Raw genomic sequence first — 21,737 nt, forward strand, 5'->3', positions numbered from 1 at the left:
AAACATACAGTATTATGATGAAAGCTGCTTTGACAGAAACAACCATACACTGCTCAACCACACTGAACATTTTTGTGCAGTCATCATCAACAGTTGTGTTGTGTGAAAAAGTTTGAAAGATTTGTTGTGTGAAAAATGCTCATACACACAGATTTATGAAGTCTTAATATTTCCAAGACACCACATATGTCATGCTGAATTATAGGGCACTGTGAATAAGTCCACAAATCACTGAGTGCTTAATCACAGATCAGCCACTCAAAAACCGAGGGCTGCTTTCATGGGGCAGGACAAACGCCATCACAATAACATGCAAAATGGAAATGCTGACAAAAACAGTATGTGCTTAATTTGCCGGTGCAATCAGCTGCCGCAAGGGCTGCAACTGTTCATTATGTGTGGTGAAAAGACAGGAAGGCACAGCTTTCTCATTTTCTGTGGCTATTGACCAACATTTGCTTTGTTTTACTTGTGGTAAAACCAAAGCAAAAAATGTGATTTTGCATTTTGCTCACTGCTTGTGTTCACTTAAAAAGGATACCATACATCCCATCCTCAAACTCCAGAGCAGCCCGGCGAATGATCCGTTCCCGAACAATATCAGAGTCCTTCTTTGGTTTGGGCTTCTCTTCTTGGCTTTTTTTTACCGTGCGTTTCTGGAACCATACAGAGATATATGAGGAGCAGGGAGACAGCATGTTGAGAGGCTATTTCTGGATGAGTACAAGGACACACATGGATACGAGCTTGCATGTGTGTTTCTGAACAATGATGGAAATGCAAAGCCCTGCTACAATGGCTTGCTCAGAAAGGCTTTCACTCTACTGTATTGTTACAAGATTAATCATTCTGGTATTAATTTAGCCAATTGTGGACTAGAGCACGATTTTCAATAAAGTGACTCTCACATAATGACATAATCCACAAACTATAGAGAGAATGGATATGTATGTATAATCTCTTCATTCATTTCAGGCTCTCAAAGGCCTTGTTTTGTACCTCGATCCTTTTTTCGTAGCCGTCTCCCTTGACGACCCTGTGGACATAGATGCTGGGTATGTGGATGTCCTCTTCGGCAAAGGTCCCGACGTCCACCACCTCCTCCACCTACACAGAGACACAGAGTGATGAGCTCCACCTTCACCTGAGCAATGTCTCACCATCGCTGAGATTAAAGTTCAGATAAGGAAACCACGCACTGATGGAACTGCGCTACCAGAAAATAACCTCTGCCCACCCAGCTATGAAATTTAACAGATTACCTGATAAAGACCAGAAAAGGTTTTGCCTTTTAGTCTGAAGAAATAACTTTTTGGGTAAATTTTAAAAGGCGAAAAAAGGACTGGGAAAGCTTAACCATTACTTACAGCAGACGTTTGGCTTACCATTTGGTTGATTAAATCCTAAATTGAGCTGCAATTAGCAGTGAGGGTGACGCACGAGTAAATATGTTCTCGCAGGTTTAAAAATTCTGCTACTGTCATGTCTTTCACGGGGAAGACAGGGGAATATATTTGTGGGAGAATGTGTTGCGTTTATTCATTTAAGCAACTCCCCGCCGAGTCCACTGAAAGCTGTCTGTGTGCCCAAAGCCAGCTTGGCGGACTAAAAACAGAAGAGGATCATCTGACAAACCATGCCCAGGGAACATAGCTTGATCCTGGGATCAAAGGCGATGGAGAGAAGGGGTTTGTGGAGGAGATTGTTTAGGCGTTGGGAGGGATTTCGGTCTAACCAAACACAGAGGTCAAAAGAAACAGTTTTTACTCCTCTATGCGGAAAACAATGTTTATCTTCATATCTTTATTTTTAGGTATTTCACAAGACTCTTTTACACAGCTCAGCTTGGTTTTTGGATCTCAGTGGAGCTGCTATAACATTGGCCACTTATATAGTCTACCCTCATAACACTTAAATCACATTTAATATGGCAGCATATTATGAAAGGTATGTGTCTCAGATATCTACCAAACAATATATTCCTGACTTTGCGGCAGAAGTGCACCACCTTTACATAGCAAGAGAAAAAGAGTGTACATAAGGGGTTATTTCTTTCTGACTAACAAGACACAAATGGAAATGGCTATTGATTTAAGCAGAGTTGGGTCAACATGACTGGGATACAAATCCCAGAACGAACGCACCTGCTCCCTCCTCCTTAGGTAACATTAGGAACTGCTATAAACTGAGCCTACAGCTTCCACTTAAACAGGTGTCCAGGGTCGGCTGTACAGCATATGTGGGCTCGGCGCAGTTTTTCTGCCCAGTTTAGCCTCCTCTCGCTCCTAAAACTCATATGTCATGTTCGTATTTACATAATAAACATAGTAGCCCCTGAGATTTTAAGCCAATATGAGACTCAAACTAATCTGGGAAGGGATAGTGGGCATTTTTTTTAGCAGATTGAGTTTCCTTTATCAAATAAGAGAGACTCAAGAGGGAGGAGGCGCAATTTCTTTCATCCTGAGTATCCAAGAGGGGAAAGCACTTGAAACGACACAAAATTAAAAAGGGAAAGAAAAAAAAAAAAGAGTGCAACCCAAGCACCGGAGTTATCATCACATCTTTAGGGAGCAAAAGGGGACTTAACCATGACAACATAATTCTCACCCTCACCCTCCCTTTTTACGTTTCTGTGCTTCACTCCTGCGCGGCTCAGAGTGTAACCTACTTATTCCATTTACATGAGGGGCAAGCAGCCGTTCAGAGCAAATTGAATTGAATCTCTCCTTATCTCCACTTCCTCCCTCAGCACTCAGCGCTGACTGAGAGGAGTCAATGGCTAAGAGTGGATCCCATCTTAGCGTTGTCATGGATACGCAGGCTTTGGTCTGTGGCGAGCTCGGGCCACTCAGGGCTGTGGAGTGATTTTAGACTCTTTTTCTGGCACCATTGGTCGGGTTATGGTGATTCTCTGATGCTCCGCAGTGAAAACGAGGCTGTGCGAGATGAGATTGGTAGCGCGAGAGAATTGATACAGCAGTCCCACACATCCACCCACATCTTTCTCTGGGGGCTCGATCTGTCTTTTGTGAGAGTGATGATTTCCATAGACGTCTTCATCAAGCAAGACTGAGCTCATCACATTAAAAAACAGTTACAGTAATGAAACAGGCAAGACTGGCGGGGGGTTAGGGAGTCACTGCAAATATTTGGTGGCATGAATTTCAAGACTGCAGCTGAATTCATTTAATTAACAGTATCAGTGCCCAATTTTGTCCCCTCTATCATAAAATGTCAAACAGTGTGTCCATCAAAAACTAACAACAACAAAATCACACTTCCAGGATAGCTTTCTCCATGTCCGTTGCTGGTCTCTTACACAAATGCAACCAAACCACATATTCAGCTGGGTTTTCAATTAGCCTTCCAAAGCTAAGTCACAGCACAATAACAAGCTCATACAATTTAAATGTGCTGTGTACATAAAAAAGCCTCCTGTTCCTTTCATCTAGGTGATATGTCCCGCCTGCACCGGTGCTCAGATGCAGTTCAGACGGGAGGTTCAACGGACGGGGACGGATAAAGCATTAAAATAAAATAATATAAAACACACAAGAATTAGCACACAGGCGCACGCACAAACGAGCAGGTGTGTGGAGCGAGCAGACTGGTGCACGCATAGACACACACATTGATATTCCTGTATCTGTAAAACGATTTTCACATCAATGAGAGCTGAGCAAGGCATGAAGTGAGCTGGCAGGAGGATAGAGGGAATCAAAGTGCCCTCGGGGGACACAACAAGCCTTTTTTCGAGGGTTTGTGCTTTTTTAGGCTGTGAGCTTTGTCAAATCTTGTTAATCTCAAACTGATTAAATCACAATGCTACCAGATTCCTAGAATAAACCACCGGCAGTGGTGCTGCACACAGTGTTTTCTCTACAGTTATTAAACAATGCTGGAAATGCGCCACGCTTATCACTGATGTTTGCTCAGCCAAAATAAAAACAAACAGTGCTACATTTACAGTTAGACCACATTTCTAAGTACATGGAACTAAAACCAATTATGATCGGTAGATGGAAAAACACCAGCATGCTTTCGGGCAGGAATTCAGATGCACAACCTTTCAGTACCAAACACACTGAGTGGTCTGAGGTATTAATTTGAGCTGATCACACTCACAGTGACCATCTGGCCTACGTGACAATCTTCAAATGAACAAACAGGACCAAGTGTTTTTGTCTTAAGATTGTATGCACATTATAATCCTATTAATTTAAGCAAATTGTTAGTAAGCTTACAGCTTCTAGAGGCTACTGTTTTCATTACATCCCTGATTACAAAGGCAATGGGCTGAATGACTGAGGAACATTGGTAATTTTACACTTTTAAGAGCATTCCTAGATAAAAAAAAAAAAAAAAGGTGGTGCCGAAGGAGAATTTTGTTGTTTCACCAAAAACATTTAAATTTTTTACTCAGGTGATCATTGATACCCACATTACACAACTAAAATGAGATCATTTATTGTGCACAAACAACTTCAATATCCAGGGCATGTAATGACATTATATTTACCAAGCAAATTTTTGCTCCCTAGAACTTATTTTTTTCATTTTCTAATTGAACACATTGTAAGCTCTTCAAATTTGTGTGCAAGTGGAGATCTGGCCTGCTGGTGGTAGCAACGGTGATGTCTGAGTGTCACAAAAGTCAGAAATATTTATTTTCTAAAAAGGACTATGAATATTTACATAAAATTTTATTTCAATCTAGCCAGTGGATTTTTGGCTATTTCACTGGGGGGACTGACATCACTACTCCAGGCCCATTCACACCAAACAGACATCAAAGAACTAGTAGTGACAAAGGCCGATTTTTGCGATGTCTCGTGTCGCCTGTGTCTCGGCCAAAACGTTGCACCTGAACACACCGCAAAGACCACAGCCATGGCCAACGGCCATCTAGGTACATTCGGCACCTGCGAAAGAGGAAACAACTCTCCATACTAGTAAGCGTTGGTAGTCTGTATTCGCCATTCAAAAAGGGAAAGTGGAAGACCAACAGGACGGATTCAAGATGCTAGTTAGCCAGTTAGCACATTAACAACACAAGCTAATGTTGAAAGAACAAAGTATATTTACCATGTGCTCGTGAACAATAAACAATGACAAATTGTTTCTGCTAACAAGCTCAATGTCTAAGAAATAATCTTACCTAATATAAAATATAACAAGTTTCTTTTTATCTCACACCCTCTGACTTTAGCCATTTGTTTACTTGCCTCACTTTCGTTTCTCTTCTTGTGCAATAGGCTCTGTGCACCAGCTCCACTACTTCCTGAAAGGAAGTAGGCATGAGTATTTCCTGTCCTATACTATTGGATTAAGTGATTAATCAGGTGTGTGCTGGGTGTGCTGCACACCTGATAAATCACTCCAGGAAGTAGTGGAGCTGGTGCACAGAGCCTATTAAGCGGAACTGCCAATCAGAGTGATATCATCCACAGACGGGCTCTGCCATCTCCAGCACCAATTCAACGTGCTATGTCAGCCATTTAAAAGCAGATAAGAGATGACTAGTGCCAATGGTGCGGGACACGCTGCAAAAACTAGGGTGACAGAAGCTCACTGACAGCCCAACAATAACCAACAGCCTACCCCTGGCTTGGTGTGTCAGGGCCTTTGGGCTCTACCACTACTAGGGCACAAATTTTACTTAGACGGAGTTAATACATTTATTTAACTTACAAAAATCACAAAAAATTAATAAATCTGCATAATTTCTGAGTATTGTCAATTTCAAGTGCCATTTTTCAAATCTTAAATCTGATTCATATAACACCTTGACAAACTCAGATATTACAGCCTGTAAAAGCTTCACTGGCTAATACTTTAATTGCAGAGCTACCTGAGCACATTATCCATCATGTCTGTGTTTTGTTTGTGTGCGCGTCCGTGCGCGTACCGAGATGCGACAGTCAGGAGAGAGAGATGGTGTGGCTACGGGCGACAGAGCATGAGGATGACAGCGACACCACACTCTCATTACCCTGTGTATTTATAGCCTCTCCATCTTCCTCCCAGTGTGCGTACGTGTGTGTTTGTGTATGTGGGCACTTGGCCACGCTCTGCTGCCACTTTCGGGGCTCAGCTCCGGCTCTATCCTCTAACCCAGAATACTGACAACATGAGCAATCTGTTTCCTCTCAGTGGAAACTTGCCTCGCCTATGACAGCCTTTATGGTATCCAGAAAATGAGAGACAGCCAGCCAATGCAAACCCTGACAACATTAGAGGAACTAAAAATACATTTTTTTCAAATGACACATACTGCACACCAAAGGACATTGTATCATAAGGATTTCAAACTCCAGTCCCTGCTGAAATAGTGATGTTTACATTTCAAAGGACACACAAGCCTCCGTGTAATGTGCTTCAGATTCAGATGATAGGCAGTCATCAGGGAACTTTGAACTTATCGTCAGAGCGTATCACATGCAAATTTGCCATTTCAAACATTCAGTTTTTGCATATGTTCGGCAAATCTGTCATCCCCTTCTACTGGCTCCCATCATCTCTTTTTATCTCTACTCTCCCCTTTTCTGCCTCTCTGTTCAACCACCCATACAGAGACCTACAGTACAGTTGATTATTAAACCACAGCCTTACAGTCTGTCACCGGCTTTAGTGTTAGCCATCAGTAAATGTCAGCATACACATGAATTTAAGTGTTTTCAAAACACAACCTACTCTTACACAAGTCAATGCCATCACCAAAAATGCTCAGTGTGGTTTCATGAATGGGAGCAATTCATTTGGGAACATTTCTTTTGGTGATGCAGATGGGCAAACACCACCAGCGATCTCCATAAAAAGGTAAGCTCTAAGATACACTACTTACAAAATATCAATTAGCTTTTTTGTTCAGCTCAACATGGGACTACATCTTCAAAAAGCTCAAATTAATGCAGAAGAGGCCTGACCTGAGCAGCTGCAAACCCACAGACTACACTCAGTCGACTGCTTTAATCAGTCGCCAATATGGATTTAATTGAATTTACTCTACGTGCACAAATTTATGCACCAATGCCAAAACAGAAATGCACAGACAAATAGACGACCTAGATTTTGTTTCAGAGAATTGACAAGTGAATTCATGTTATCTGGTTTTGTAACTCTGCTAACATTATCAAGTCTTTGGCTTCCTGGAGTTCATTCATGAGCGCACCTCTTAGGCATGTGCACTTGTTTCAAGGCTACTCTAAATGAATTTCATTGTCCTCCATCACTATCAAGTTTGCTGATTCATAGACTGATGTGTAGTCTTGCATTTCAAGATAGTCTCTGTTAAATGGATATGTAGGTAACAGTATCGATGCTACCAGTGTCATTGTCATGCATTTTCTTTCCTTACATGCATACAAATGAGCATACGGGGGGGGGGGGGGGTGTCAAAGGCTTTTATACCCATCTGTCCAGTGTTATTACAGCAATTTGCCGTGGTTGTAGCCTGGCCAGCACTGCAATTACCACCATTTGCTCTGGAGAGGTTTCAGCTCAAAGTCAAAAAAGTGACACTACACTGAGGACAACTTTCTTGCTGTCACATATAGTATGTCACAAATGAGGACCAGTATGAGTAATGAGGACTTGTTACTATAATGTGCAATAAGGATTTTTATATGAATTTGGATTCAAAGCACATATGAATTATATTAAGTAAAAACTACACTGTGGTGGTGATCCAAAGAAGACCAGAACCAGGATCACAACACCCTTCCCAATAACGTGAGAAAAAAAACAGACACAAATGATGACATTCATTGCACATCTTACGGACACAAAAGCTAATTCGCAAACCTCTTTAGGCAGGAAATGATGGGGAAAATGAGTGGATTCATAATTATTTGCCAACAGTAGCTTGAGTAATGGAATTAGTCAAGGGCACAAGTCAAGAATAAGGCAAGAAAAACTCAGCAAGGCATAGTAAGTGCTGCAAAATGGCATGAAAAATGTGGGCTGTGATAAATAATTAAAATTCCAGCAGGGAGCAAACAAGGCATTACGTGCCATGGTGATAACAACTATCATTCCAAGGCCAAACACTGAAGTAAAAGAACAACTAAAAACATGATCTACCTCCACAGAGTTTAGGCTCCCAATTCATGAAACTGAGATTGCTTTTTGTTTGGTTTGTTGCTAATGTGTAGGTCTTTTGTTGCTATTTTTGTTTTCACACAAATGTACAGTGGAAGGGTGAGGCTGAAACCCCGGGGGAAGGAGGTCATTTATATCTAATTAGACCTCTAGCTTGGTTAAAAGAACAAAACACACTGACAAATACATCCAATCAATTCATGCATGCATGACTGGTTCGTGCACACCGACACCCACGCCGCTACATCGCATTGCCGCAGTAACAGAATACAGTTGAGTCATTTACTGTGACTGATGGTCGAACAACAGCAAAAAACCACTGCTTTGATTCAGTCTCTGGTGTATTGTATCCCACAATGCAATAGGGGCCTTTCACTGTAACTGCGATAAGGGAATAACTGGACCAGCTGGATACCGTGGAACATTCAACAATTGAATAGCAGGGTTTGGTTGCCTAGTAACCATGGCAGGAGCTGGTGATGATCTGGTAATTTTCAAAGTGCTTTTGTGTTATCTCGACACCCTTCCTGCCTCTTGGAGTTTAGATTCAGTGCAAAAATAGTAGACTACTATGTTGTAATAGTAGAGACTACTATGTTGTGCCAGTGGCCCTTGACCTGAGGGGATGAGGCCGTAGTGAAGGGTACTGTCGAAGTTTAATCTGTTATTAATGGCTCTTGTATAAGAAGGGCTTAGCATGATGTAATGTCTATTAAAATTCATCTTTTTCCCCAGAATTTGCCATTAATGGCCTACAGAAGTGGAGTCACTAGGTTGCATATAAACATGTCTGATGAGGCTTTAGTGCATTACATTTTTCTAAATTCCCTGAGCCTTATGCTGTGTTTACACTACAAGCGACACAGCAACAGGCTGATGCCAGACACTTGTCGCTCCAATGACATGGTGAAGCATTAACTGATCATATGTTTTTGTTTCTAGCTGTGGCACTGTGTTATTTAGCTTAGTTAGCTAATGCCTTGCTAGCTTTATGTACATTGCAGTGCACACAGGGATACAATGGGGCTGTGGAATATGATGTTAAAACAGGGCTCAGATATTGATCAAAAACAGATATTTTTTGGATCAAATCACAGGTGCTTTGTGGCAAGTAGCAGACACATACAAGCCTGTGACGAGTTCACTACATTATGGGGTGTTGAAGCACATTTTACTGGCAACTTGGTGATAGGTAAAGTAGCTGGTCACTCATAGTGTGAACACAGCATGAGAAGGAGTAGTCGCTCAGAATTCAAATTAAAATGGATATATAAAAGCAGGGGTGCACTAGTACTGACATCAGATAACTGAACTGGGCATTGGTAATGATGTGGCCCATGTATTTAATTCAATTATGTTTATGTCTGATTACATGTGTGTGTAATACATCATTCGTCAGCACAGCAGCGTGCCAGTAGATCACATCAGTAGCTGTGTCCACATAGCATTTTTTTCTGAGTGCTTCTGTTTTCATTTGCTCCCAATGAGGAGAGAGCGTTTGAGGCCGCATGCAGCCACCTAGAGAAAAAGTGTAGCGCCTGTCTTTTTCCAGAGCGCTTCAGCTTTTTGTGTAGCCGCTCCAAAGCGCTTGAAGTTGAAAATCTCTAAACTTCTCAAAGGGGCTCTGGTGTTGCCACTGCCGCTAGTTTAGCTACTGACTTTGTAAAGCTATATACAACTTTCACAAACTATCACAGCAAAGACAGAAAAGCCTATTCGTGAGAGCAGATCAGCTGGACACTGAATGTTGCTGGTGAGTGTTGTGCTTTTATCACGTTTATGTGTGCTGTAAGCTTGTTAACTGTGTAGTTAACCCCCATCATTGCGCTATGTTAGCTGTAGAAACAAAACCCACATTTAGTGCGTCATTAAAAAAAAATGGCTAAGGAGCTCTTTATAAATAAATAAATAAATTATGAAGCGCCAGGATGAAGTGCTCCCCAGCGCCCTGCCCCCACTTTTCTGTCAAAGAAAAATGCTGGACACACGTTTTTCTGTTCACATTTTATGCAGTTGCATTGTTTTATAGTGGGATTTTAATTCCTGTACACATTTTGAGCAACCTGTTGCTGCATTTAAAAAGGTTTACACTTAAACTGCACTTCCTGTTAATTCTGAAGATTTTTGACCAAGTTGCTGCTGCACAATTTATTATTTTAATAATAAATAATTAAGTAAATTATATCTACCAGTATGTATTATACTGTATGTATTATATTTATTACATTTTGTTTTACACTTTGTATGCTCTGATGAAGGTCGAATAGACCAAAAGCTCAACAATAAAGTGAATCACTGCACAGAAATCTTTTTCTACCTATTCTACTTACATTGTGTTTTACAAAGTTAGAGAAAGCAATGTTTATGTCAATCCTGATGTTTCCTTAAACACAGTCACCTCCATTCCACACAGTGATGCATACAGCTTATTAATTAAACACTGCTATCAGATCAGTACTCAGTATCAGCCGATACCCATATCCAAGGTATCTTATTGGTATCGGAACTACATCCCCAATATTAAGCATGTATGTAAAATAGTTACAATACTGCTGCACACACTCAGTGTGAGTGAGGAACTTGCAGATTTACTGAAATACTTTGACTGGAAACTGTCACTCACTCTGCAAGTTATGAGTTCAAGCACCTGTAGTACAAACAACCATCAGAGAGGAGAGGGTTGGCTAAACAAAATTTGATTCAAGAGGCTAATGGGCACCAGCTCCTGCCATGTGTCAAGGGGAAACTCATCAGTGTTTATGTAACTCATTTTGACACACTTCAATGTGGTGATAATCCATGACCAGATATCACAGTGATAAGGAGATCTGAGGGCTTCATTGACTGAACTTTATAAAATCCACCTAGCTGTTCTTGCCATCTAAGTTGCTGCTCTTTGTCTGAAACTGACAAGTGCATATTATTCTACCCAATTTTCCCAGGCCCTGGTCAGTCTCCTGCCACAATGTCCTGACATTTTTTTGCCCTTTGATAACAATTAATTGCTCAGCCCCTGAACAGCTTGATCTTAGCTGGCTGTGTGCAGGCCACAGAGAGAGAAATCTGGTCGAGCAGACGAGACGCTTACTGTGTGACACGATTGTCAGAGAGCTCGCCGCACAGTGGCCTGAGCTGGCAAGCTGAGCAGCGAGTTCGATGAATAGCTTCAAAAACACCTGACTCTGTCTGTTGGTTCCTCTCCCGGTCTTAAGCAGTGCACCAAGACAGCAGGGTCAATATTGACAGCGTATCACCAGATTTATGACCGAGCACAGGCTGGATCCTAAAGATACATTTATTTTCAGAGGGATGGTAATTGCTCCGGTATCAGAGATAAAAGGATCTTAATGGGTATTGCAATACAAGCCTATCATTTTATTGTCACCAATAAGGAGTCTTGTCATAGATAATGTTCATGTTACCCGCACTGCCATAAAAGAGGCACCATAAAAAACATGGCGGATACAATCTGACAAATCACCTGATGGTACGATAAGAGTGTTCAGTCAGATATAATGGGATATCAACTACTTTAAGATGCCTAATGAATGTCATTTCATTTTGAATGTGGTATTTTCTTGTATGTATTTTACATTCGGATACATGTTTATTATTTTGTACTAGGGATTGGAAGTTTATCAGAAATCCTGTTTCAGTTTTTTGACGTTATATTTTCAAAAAGCAGGTAACATTAATAACCACAGAATGTGAAGAAGACAGTGAGTGCGTTTACACTCACATGCATAACCCATGTATGAGTGGGTTTTTGGCGTAACTTGTTGACATGTTTGAGCAGGTAAACATCATACCAGATAAAACTGTAACACATTAGTGAGAGACCTGAAAATGCTCCCTGGAGCACTCCAAAAGAAAGCGGGATACTACTGCATGTATCGTGTTATCACGGTTATCGAGAGCCACTGACTATCTGCGCTGGTGAGACCTTAGCCAAGTGGTGTAACAGAAACACAAACAATGGCAGCAGCAACGGAAGCACCTCACTTCTGGAGTGATGACGAAACCAGGTTTACTTTTGGTAACAAAAAAAAAGGCTGCGTATCTTCATCCACTGCACCCCTGTCCTACACAGTGGTAGCAACAGTGACAGGCTGACTCCAGTGTGGAGGACAGGGTTACGAGAGCAGAGTAGCTGCTGTCACGAATAACGTTAGCTCAGTATGAAGTGCGTGTGCGGTTGAGGCAGAAAGAGAGACGATGGTTGGCGCCCAGAAAGTACAGCGTAGGGCAAACAGAGCAGAGAAGAAATTAGCAGTTGTTAAGTTGTCGTAAATATACAGTAGGTTGGTTTGGTTTTGTAAATTACTACTATTTCTCCTGGGCACCTCCCGCTCGAGGTGTTACGGGCACGTCCCACTGGTAGGAGGCCCCCGGGCAGACCCAGAACACACTGCAAGGATTACATATCTCATCTGGACTGGGAACACCTTGGGATCCCCCAGGAGGAGCTGGAAAGTGTTGTTGGGGTGAGGGACGTCTGGGGTGCTTTGCTTGGTCTGCTGCCCCTGCGACCTGGACCCGGATAAGCGGATGAAAATGGATGGATGGATGGATTTCTCTCTGCACACGTAAATGCCGTATCCCAAATATCATAACCGGGATAAGCCTCGTAAATGCCATGTAAACACACTCAGTTTTTAAATGCGCTGAAGTCTGATTTAACATTTGAAAAATCCTGCTTGACGTCATTTGTCAGATTGCAGCACAGTTTACAGTAAATGCCCCGACAGATAGAAGCATTTAGTTGATTCGTGGTTTGACATCTGTATGAAAGGTCTACTTGTTATTGGAACATCGTGACGTGAAAAAGAAATGAAATGCAAAATCTTCCAACACTAGGCTAAAACAGTCTGGTTTTAGTACCAGCAAGGAACATTAAATTACATCCAAAATGGATTCATTTTACTTTAGATGCAAATTCGGAGCTTTCCTTCTCCAAAATAAGATGATCTGTGTCAGGGTCTGCAATGTGTTTTGGGTAAGTGATTCAGACATTAATTCTTTTCATGAACAGGCAATTTATACTAACATTTCTTTTGGCTCCACACCTCCATTAAAAGGCTGAATATGCTGTGTCCTTGCTTGAAAAATAAAGCAATTATTTCACAATACAAAAGAGTCTGCAGAGGTTGTTTGTGTTTCTAACTTTCCTCAGTCCTAGTTAACTGAAATAAGTCAGGTGCATCCTGGAAGCTTGTGATACTGCGGGATCTAAATCTTGTTTTCAACTTGTCGTGTCATTCCCCCTCTCTCTCCTCCCTATCATTCCTGCCACTCTCCACTGTATGCAAGTAGAAATGCCACAAAAACAATCTTAGAAATGCACCTGGGAATTGGAAGAGGAAAAAAAACCCACTTCTGTGGCTCAGTCCAAATGCAGCTTGGGTCTCTAAACCCATTAAACAATTGTTTCATCCTCTCCACTCACCAGAAATACCCTGAGCAGATGATTCTGGGTGCACAAAGGTGGTAGCAGGCAGTTCAATACTAAATCCAACCAATTATGCTTGCATCTCATAAAGCAGCCCTCTAAGCAAAGCTGCATTATCATTCATGTCACTACAGTCTACATCACAACTCCAGTGGACGTCACACAGGCACATTTCTTGGTGGCATCGCTGCTGTCAGAGCGACGAGTCTCATTATGCCTTTAGAAGGGAACTGGACAATTTCTTTTATACCATACAGCTATACAGCATATATCACTGCATAATTTACTGATATCCATCACTGGCATCATGGGTGTTGTCACCGCACGCACAAAACAGCGCAGAATACCATCTAAAACTCATTAAATAACCGTTCCGTTTACCACTATAAACAAATTTTAAGCCATCGATCGACTACAGCCTTCACAATGGCTCTAAAGTGAGAAAATTTACTCCCTCTATTTGTTCCCAGACATTTCTAATCAACAGAAGACTAAATCTCAGGTCCAGCAACCGTGGAATAATTGAAAATGTGCTTTGTGGAGCCCGGTTAGATTTACGAGAGATCCTTCTCCACCGATTTATTTTCACAAAAGCTCCGACATTTTATGGTTTTCCACGGACACATGCAGTTTTTCTCTCCCCGCTGCTCTCTGAATCAAACGGTGCCTATATGGGAGGTGTGAAGCTGTTTGTGTGTTGGAGGGGTGGAGAAGGAGACACACACACACACACTGTATACACAGAGAGAGAGAGAGAGAGAGAAGAGTGATCACATTTCTAGACAATCCGATGCCAGACAGGTGGGCAACCAGACAGATAGAATGACACTACATGTATCAGATAGCGGGACATTCTCAATTCATTTTTGGCCGCACAGATTGAGGCTGAGATCTTTAAACTTCAAGTCTATTAATACCATTTGAGGTCTGGCGGCTATATTCAGATGAATAAACTATCCTCAGTTCAAGGTGATCTTTTTAGTCCACAACCATCAAACACCTGGCCTTCCACCTGCGAGATGCTCATCTCACATTTCTGCTTCCGACCTTGAGTATAAAAGAAACAAATAGCTTTTTTCTCTGCCACGTCCTTTGAGGGTGGTTAGACCACATCTATTTGATGATGGCTGTGTTCTGCTGCTCTATTGCTATTTAAATGTCAAATAGCAGTTTTATTTAGCCTATTTCATAGTCTATGGTTAAACATAATTAAGGTTATTTGCAGATGTAGGTGGTGTGGCGATTGTAGTCGGTTCAAAGACAAAATCACACATTCACACTCCAGGAGGCGCTGGAGTCTAATTTAGGACTTTTATACCATGATATGTGGAGTATATGTAGATGTGTTTCACAGTTGTTATTTGTACATTATTTACTTGAGGACCTTTTCAGCTTTGGGGGGCCCAGAATGACTAAATTCCTTGAAAATGAAAGTCTACAAAATGCATGAAAACCTTTAAAAGGAAAGCTAAAGTCGAGGTTCAGAGACGGCGACCTCACTGATGGATGTGTGTCAGCAGACGTGTTCCAAGCGGACACCAGATTTACAAGCAAATTGTTGTGGTCTTGGAAATCCATACCTCGACTATGGTGGTCTTGGCTGCCTTGCACATGGGCTGGTTGAAGTTCCTGGCTGTTTTCCTGACAGAGAGGAGTGATATGAAAACAAATATGAAATAATATTTCTTCCAAAATCAGGGATATGCAAGTAAACTCCAGAAATGTCTGTGTAACATCCAATATCTATTACTGAGTATAGCTTGTTGGTCTACTGGACGACGCTGCCCTCTTGTGGAGAAAGACTGTCCTACAACTACTAATTTCCATCATTCACATTCACCAGGTTGGTGCAAATTACCTTGATGCTAGATGGAGGGTCAACACTTGCTTAGATTGTGTTATAGCTAATGAGGGCATCCATCAACAGGTCTAATTGGTGATTGAACTGGAACTAAATCTGTAATCACCAGTCATAATCCTGACCCTATCCTCAAATTAGTGTGCTGTCTAAATAAGTCAAGACGTATAAACTAATGTAAACAAACAGAAGAAACCCAGGGTGATTAAGACTAGTCCAGTGTGCCATGAGGCAGGAAGAACCTGAATCACATTTTTTCATTACTAGATAAATACTGGTATCGCCATAACACAACAGGTCTGTGCTACTAATGTGTGACCAATAGATATTACTGTTTGGTGCAACATGATCCGAAACACTGTGCAACACTAAACCCCACTATTTGCGGTGGAAATGCTAGGGTCTAGGTACCATGTCTGAAGGGTTACTTCTGGTTCCAAAGGTACCATACCGAAAGGTGGAAACGGGGCTAAACTGTTTTTATTCCATTTCATCATTTACCTGAAAATAATGTTTCCAGCTCTGTCGGCTTTCCACGCTTTGACCAATGCAAAGTCTCCGGTGATGGCCTTTTCCATGACGTAGTGCCTGCCATTGAACTCCTTCACCTATACAATGACAACACAGTTCAAAGAGTGAGCGGCGCTGGATGCAGTTGAGGATGAACATGGTGATCTGTTTTACAGCATTTTCAGACTTTGCCCGGTTAGTTGAGTCCAGATACAGATTAGTCATTACTGCAAATTATTCTTACACGATAAAATCAATAGCGCGATGGACATTTTGGGTAACGCATTACGCCATCTGTGATAAGCGGTTTTTTGCAAACATGAACAACTGTAGATGTCTTTCTCTTTATTTGAATGCAGTATCCTTGGGCCTGCTACAATACTAGAATCAAAACACACAAGTTGGCAAAGGTTCAAACAATGCAGGTTTTCGAGGCAACCTTTAGCTCACTTGGCAGAGTGAGCGGGGCAGGTAGGCCGAGTCCTTGCAGCGACCTGGATTCAATTCCAACCTGTGGCCCTTTGCTGTGTGTCATCCCCCTTTCTCTGCTCCCTTAACTGTTATTTCTGAGCTGTCCTGTAACAAAGGCAAAAAGCCCAAAACACAATCTTAAAATAAATAAATAAAACAATGCAGGCTTTCCCTAGACATGACTTTTGCGCTGTGCTCCAAACTGAAACACTCACATTTTGCACATGAACTTCTTGCTAGGGATGCACCGAAATGAAAATTTGTGGCTGAAGCTGAAGCCGAATAATATTAAACGCTTGGCCGAGTACCGAATACCGAATACAGTTGTTTAGTTTTTCATTAGTTTTTGCAGATGAACCCCTCCGGATTAGTGTTGTCACGATACCAAAATTGGATCCCACTGTGCGATACCAATGAAAATATCATGGTTCTAAGTAGTATCACGATACCACAGCAAAAATGAGGCAGATGTGCCTTTTGTCATTTAGAAAAAGATAAATCACTTTTCTATAATACATCAATGATATTTCAATGGAATAAANTAAGCCGATGGCTGCCGTATTTGACAGGAATACATTACTGTCTGTGTCTGTGACCCCCGTTCAACTCACAATGGATGGGATTCGCCTTTCGTTTCTGCTGCTGGTTGAAATCTGTAGGCTGCTCGCACAGCGTGCTGAATGATTTAAGCATATTTTGCTCGCTCAAAACTATTTTTAGTCGCAAATGCGAGTGCGGTGACGGACGGATCGCCACACTGCCGACATTTCACTCAGCCCGTCACAGGCACGCTGTTTAATTACGTTATCAAAACACGCTGCTATTATTCGGCCTTGCTTTTAACTTATTCCACCGAATACCGAATGTGTGTTTTTTTGCAATATTCGGCCGAATATATTCGGTGCATCCCTACTTCTTGCAGTGGCCAGGTCTTCTGAGGGGAATATATTATCATCTGTATCTTTACTGACCCTGTGTTAACGTAAAATTCAGAGAGAGAGCTTTGTTTTTCGCGCATACCTCCACAGTGAACGGAGAATCCAAAAAAGGTGAACATTCTTGATGAAATTATAACAGCAAAACTATATCAAAACATTGTGTAAAAACTCATGCAGTATAATCCAAGTCTCATTTATCCAGTCGTATGCTCATTATTTCCCTAAAAACATGCATTTTAGCTCAAACTGAAATATTTGTAACACTTCTCTTTTAACAGTATCATGCACGGACAAGTAGTGCGCCAGTGCTGTTAATGCAGAGGTGTTTTAAATACTACAGTTTTAGTGTTTGGGAAGAACTATTCATACAGCTGGATAAATAAGGCACTAGTTGTGTGACTTTTCTGAACGGATGTTTTGACATAGTTTTGCTGTTATTAAATGCAGACCCCCTTTACTGTAGTTCAAGAGGAATGTTTGCTTTTTTTGGATTCTTCATTCATTGTAGAGGCATGCAAGAAAAAGAAAGTTTTTTTCATGAATTCAGCACAACATGAGGTGAATAACTGAGATCCAAATGATTATTTAGAGGGTGAAGTATTTCTTTAAGTGGGCTTCTATAATGTAAAGCAAATACTGATGATTTGTTCAGCCCCTGCCTTTATGCAGCTTCCCCTGTGGAGAACTTTGCTTTCACTTCTGGAGAGAACTACCACACACTGTGAATTCCTAGTACAGCAAATAATGGTGGGGTCATTATGAGGCGGATTCAAGACCACTTTTATATACCGCATCCAAGTTTGACCGCAGCTTTTAACCCAATTAAGAAACTCTCAGGGAGAGGGGCCATCCGCAGTCATCTCAAGCAAAAGAAAGTTTGACTTAATGATGGACTTGAGAGCACAGCCACAGCACTCTCACCTCTCTCTTCTCACTGGCAATTGCAATGCTGCCATCTTTGTTGTACTTAATAGGAGAGCCTCCCTCTTGGATCAGTGTGCCATAGCCAGTGGCTGTGAAGAAGGCTGGGACCCCAGCACCGCCAGCCCTGATCCTCTCTGCTAGAGTTCCCTGTAGGGAGAGGGCGTCACATTACAAGATGATTACAACATATAAATGTCCACTGCATGCCTTTGTTGTCTCTCTGGTCGATTAAACCTTGGAATTTAACATGAAATCAAGACTTCTTGATTGAGTGGATGTGTGTTTTCATATGCTGCATCATTTTTTTCCTTGTGGGAAAATGTATGTATAAACCTTTCCATGCATTTTCTGACCAACCTGTGGCGTCAGTTCCACTTCCAACTCCCCGGACAGATACTGTCGCTCAAACTCTGCATTCTCCCCGACGTATGAAGAGATCATCCTCTTGATCTGCTTGGTCTTGAGCAGCAGGCCCAGGCCAAAGTTATCCACTCTGCAGAACACATACACATAATATCATGAACCTGATATTGTGTGGCTTTCTACTTGACTTAATATTTACTCAGAAACACATGCTTCACAGATAAAAGTTTTAAAGAAAATGAAAAAAGAAGAACATTCAGCAGCCTTGGTTACACACAGATTCCAAAAGTTTAATAAAGTAGTTCAACATCTGAGTCTATATTGAGTAGATTCCTTCTCTTCACGCATCATTTCCATGCAACTTGTGAAAGCCTCAGCAGTTTTACGAGGAAGAATGGGGGGGAAACTGTAGTGTTAAGATGTGCAAAGCTGATATATCAACTAAAGGATGCTAAAGGTGCCTCCAACACAAACTGTCTAAAAGGTCTTGTGTGTAGGATTTAGTGGCATCTAGTGGTGAGATTGCAGAACTGAAATTCCCCCAGGTTGCCAAGCATGTAGGAGACCAACCGTGGCCGACGCAAAAATGTGATTGGCCCCATCTACAGCCAGTGTTTGGCTTGTTCGTCCTGGACTACTGGAGAACAACATGGCGGACTCCATGATAGAAAACCCGCTACATATGTAGATATAAACGGCTCATTCTTAAGTAACAAAAAAGCTACAATTCTTCTTTCTGGAGATTAAAAACTAATGAAAACATGCTTATGAATATTATATACAATGTCTGCCAATATATTCCTCTAAAGCAGTGAGTTTTTACAAATTTGACACATTCACAAGTCATTTGCGGCCCATTCAAAATGGATCCACGACCCACTTCTGGATCGCAAACCACCTGTTGCAAACCACTGTTCTTAATCCTACACATCATGTTTTAGAGGGTACAAACAGGTATGCAATCAATTATTTTGTGTTTCATATATGTGATTAATTTAGGTAATTTCTAGAGATTTATTCTGACTTTTACATTAGAATATTTTTTGTTCATCTATGCTAAAAAATCCTAATTACATTCACTGTTAATCAATGCATTTCCCTTCACTCATTTGTCCCTACTCTTTGGCTGGGTAAATCCTGGCTTTCTGCAGTTTAAAACACAGCTCACATTGCCATAAATCTCCAGAGGGGTTATTCAAGGTTGTAACTGGGCCAAACCAAGTGATAAGGATCATTTTTGGGATGTTAAAGATGGGCGCAGCCTATCCGCAGCCATAATGACAGATCATGAGACCAAACACAGCTGTGGGGCCTGGAGCAGCCACTGAGACATCTTTGTTTAGTATCTGGGAAGAGTACACAGAATTATTATTATTTTTCAATCACTACAAGCTGTCATCAGAGGGGTGACTGCTCTTTTAAGAAACTGTTACACTCATGTTGGTCTCAAGTCTGGGTTACACCTGTTCCATGTAGGATGTCACACATTTAGACCATGAAACCTGGACAAACCATCATTATTTAAGAGCAATATAAAACTTATTCTTAGACATAGTACTGTGAGTACTCTTGTCTAACTCTCTGTGACCAAAGAGAGTTATTGTGTTACTAAGGTTATTAAAATCTTCATGAAATTGGCCTGCAGGTATGAGAGGACTGATTTTATGTGGCCGGTCAGTCATTGACCTATAAAGGAATGGTCTTCATAAAACTTTATAAAAGACGTTTTAAACAGGGCATTGTCTTTTGATAATAGATAAAGGATAAATACAATCAAACATCTTATCTTATATTCACACCCTGTTTGATTGCAGGCAATACAGCAGTCAAATCAAGTCAAATCAAATGACCAACATAATCAAAATCTTAAAAATGTTTACTCTAAAAACATGTATCCATAAAATAGTCTCCTTTCGTCACTGCTCATACTAATCAGAGGCAAGACGAAGACCTTTGCAAAAAGCAGGCTCTCTGTTCCCAGAGAAGCTGAGAATCAGGAACAATTGCTTTGTCCTAAACTCTGATCCCAGGTCTGCTAACAACATATCTAGGCCATCTGCACTCAGAATACTAAAAACAGATGACTGTGTCAGACACACCACAAGTGTTACAACACATCATAGGTCATCTGTGTGAAAGGCTTTTGCCAGTTTTGCCTACTTGTTTGTGATCTTGTGTTTGGAACTGGTGTGCATTTGAGGACAGAAACCTTGTTAACATCGAGTGAGTGGACTCTCCTACCAGGGATACACAATATAGAATCAATATGCAACTTTCCAAACTAAATGCTCGCTGATCAGAGCAGCATCCAGCACTGAGCACAATTTGGCCTTTTGTTCGGAGTCTATGCAGTTTGAGTAACTCTACTGAAGCAGCTGATTAAACAGTGAAATAAAGCTGCAGGGGTTGCAGCTCTGTCACAGCTCAATAACCTCCTCTTATGTAGCACTGGATCACTCTCATCTAAGATTACAGTGCATAAAAGGCCCACTGTGCCTCTGTTCTACTGAGTTTCAAAGAGAGAAGAACTTCTTAGGTACTCTGGGGTATTTTTAATAACAGAGACAAAGAGACACAAACCAGTTTAAGATATCATCATCCAAATGAAAGCCCCATTTAATCCTCTAAACTACAACATGGGTAAATGACACTGCAACGAGGCGGCTACTCTAAAAACTAAAATTACACTTGCTTCCCTCGCTGCTAACAAAAATAGGTCAACAAATAGTGTATACAGTCTCCATTGATGAGGGAATCACTCCCCTTTATTCATACCAGAATCTCCCCAGTGTGCCAAAAATATCAAACACACTCCACTTACTATCATACTATATAATGATGAAAACTCTGTGTGTGTCTGTGTGTGTCTGTTCCGTTCCACGTTTTTCTCCTCACTGACTTGGTCAATCCATGTGAAATTTGGCACAGTGGTAGAGGGTCATGGGAGGATGCAAATGAAGCAATATTACAATTGGCCAAAGGGGGGCGCTATAGCAACCGACTGAAATTGCAAACTTTGAATGGGCATATCTCATGCCCCGTATGTCGTAGAGACATGAAACTTTGCACAGAGATGCCTCTCCTCATGAGAAACAAATTTGCCCCATGAACCCATAACTTC

General features: G+C 41.4%; 1 protein-coding gene across 2 annotated transcripts in view; it reads right to left on the bottom strand.

Annotated features, from left to right (window-relative positions):
• Positions 1-21,737, bottom strand: part of oxct1a (3-oxoacid CoA transferase 1a) — a 60,223-nt gene that overhangs the window by 32,628 nt on the left and 5,858 nt on the right. Inside the window, exons 4-9 of one of the 2 annotated variants that reach the window (XM_050050079.1) lie at positions 18,611-18,746; positions 18,245-18,400; positions 15,912-16,012; positions 15,133-15,193; positions 1,000-1,107; positions 542-656 (exon numbers count right to left, since the gene is read on the bottom strand). In XM_050050079.1, the coding sequence (XP_049906036.1) occupies positions 542-656; positions 1,000-1,107; positions 15,133-15,193; positions 15,912-16,012; positions 18,245-18,400; positions 18,611-18,746 (677 nt within the window). Of the gene's footprint in view, positions 1-541; positions 657-999; positions 1,108-15,132; positions 15,194-15,911; positions 16,019-18,244; positions 18,401-18,610; positions 18,747-21,737 lie in introns of both variants that reach the window. The other variant, XM_050050078.1, reaches the window with a different exon arrangement.

This window comes from Epinephelus moara, chromosome 8, assembly GCF_006386435.1.
Source record: "Epinephelus moara isolate mb chromosome 8, YSFRI_EMoa_1.0, whole genome shotgun sequence".
In the NCBI taxonomy this organism is placed as follows: domain Eukaryota; kingdom Metazoa; phylum Chordata; class Actinopteri; order Perciformes; family Serranidae; genus Epinephelus; species Epinephelus moara.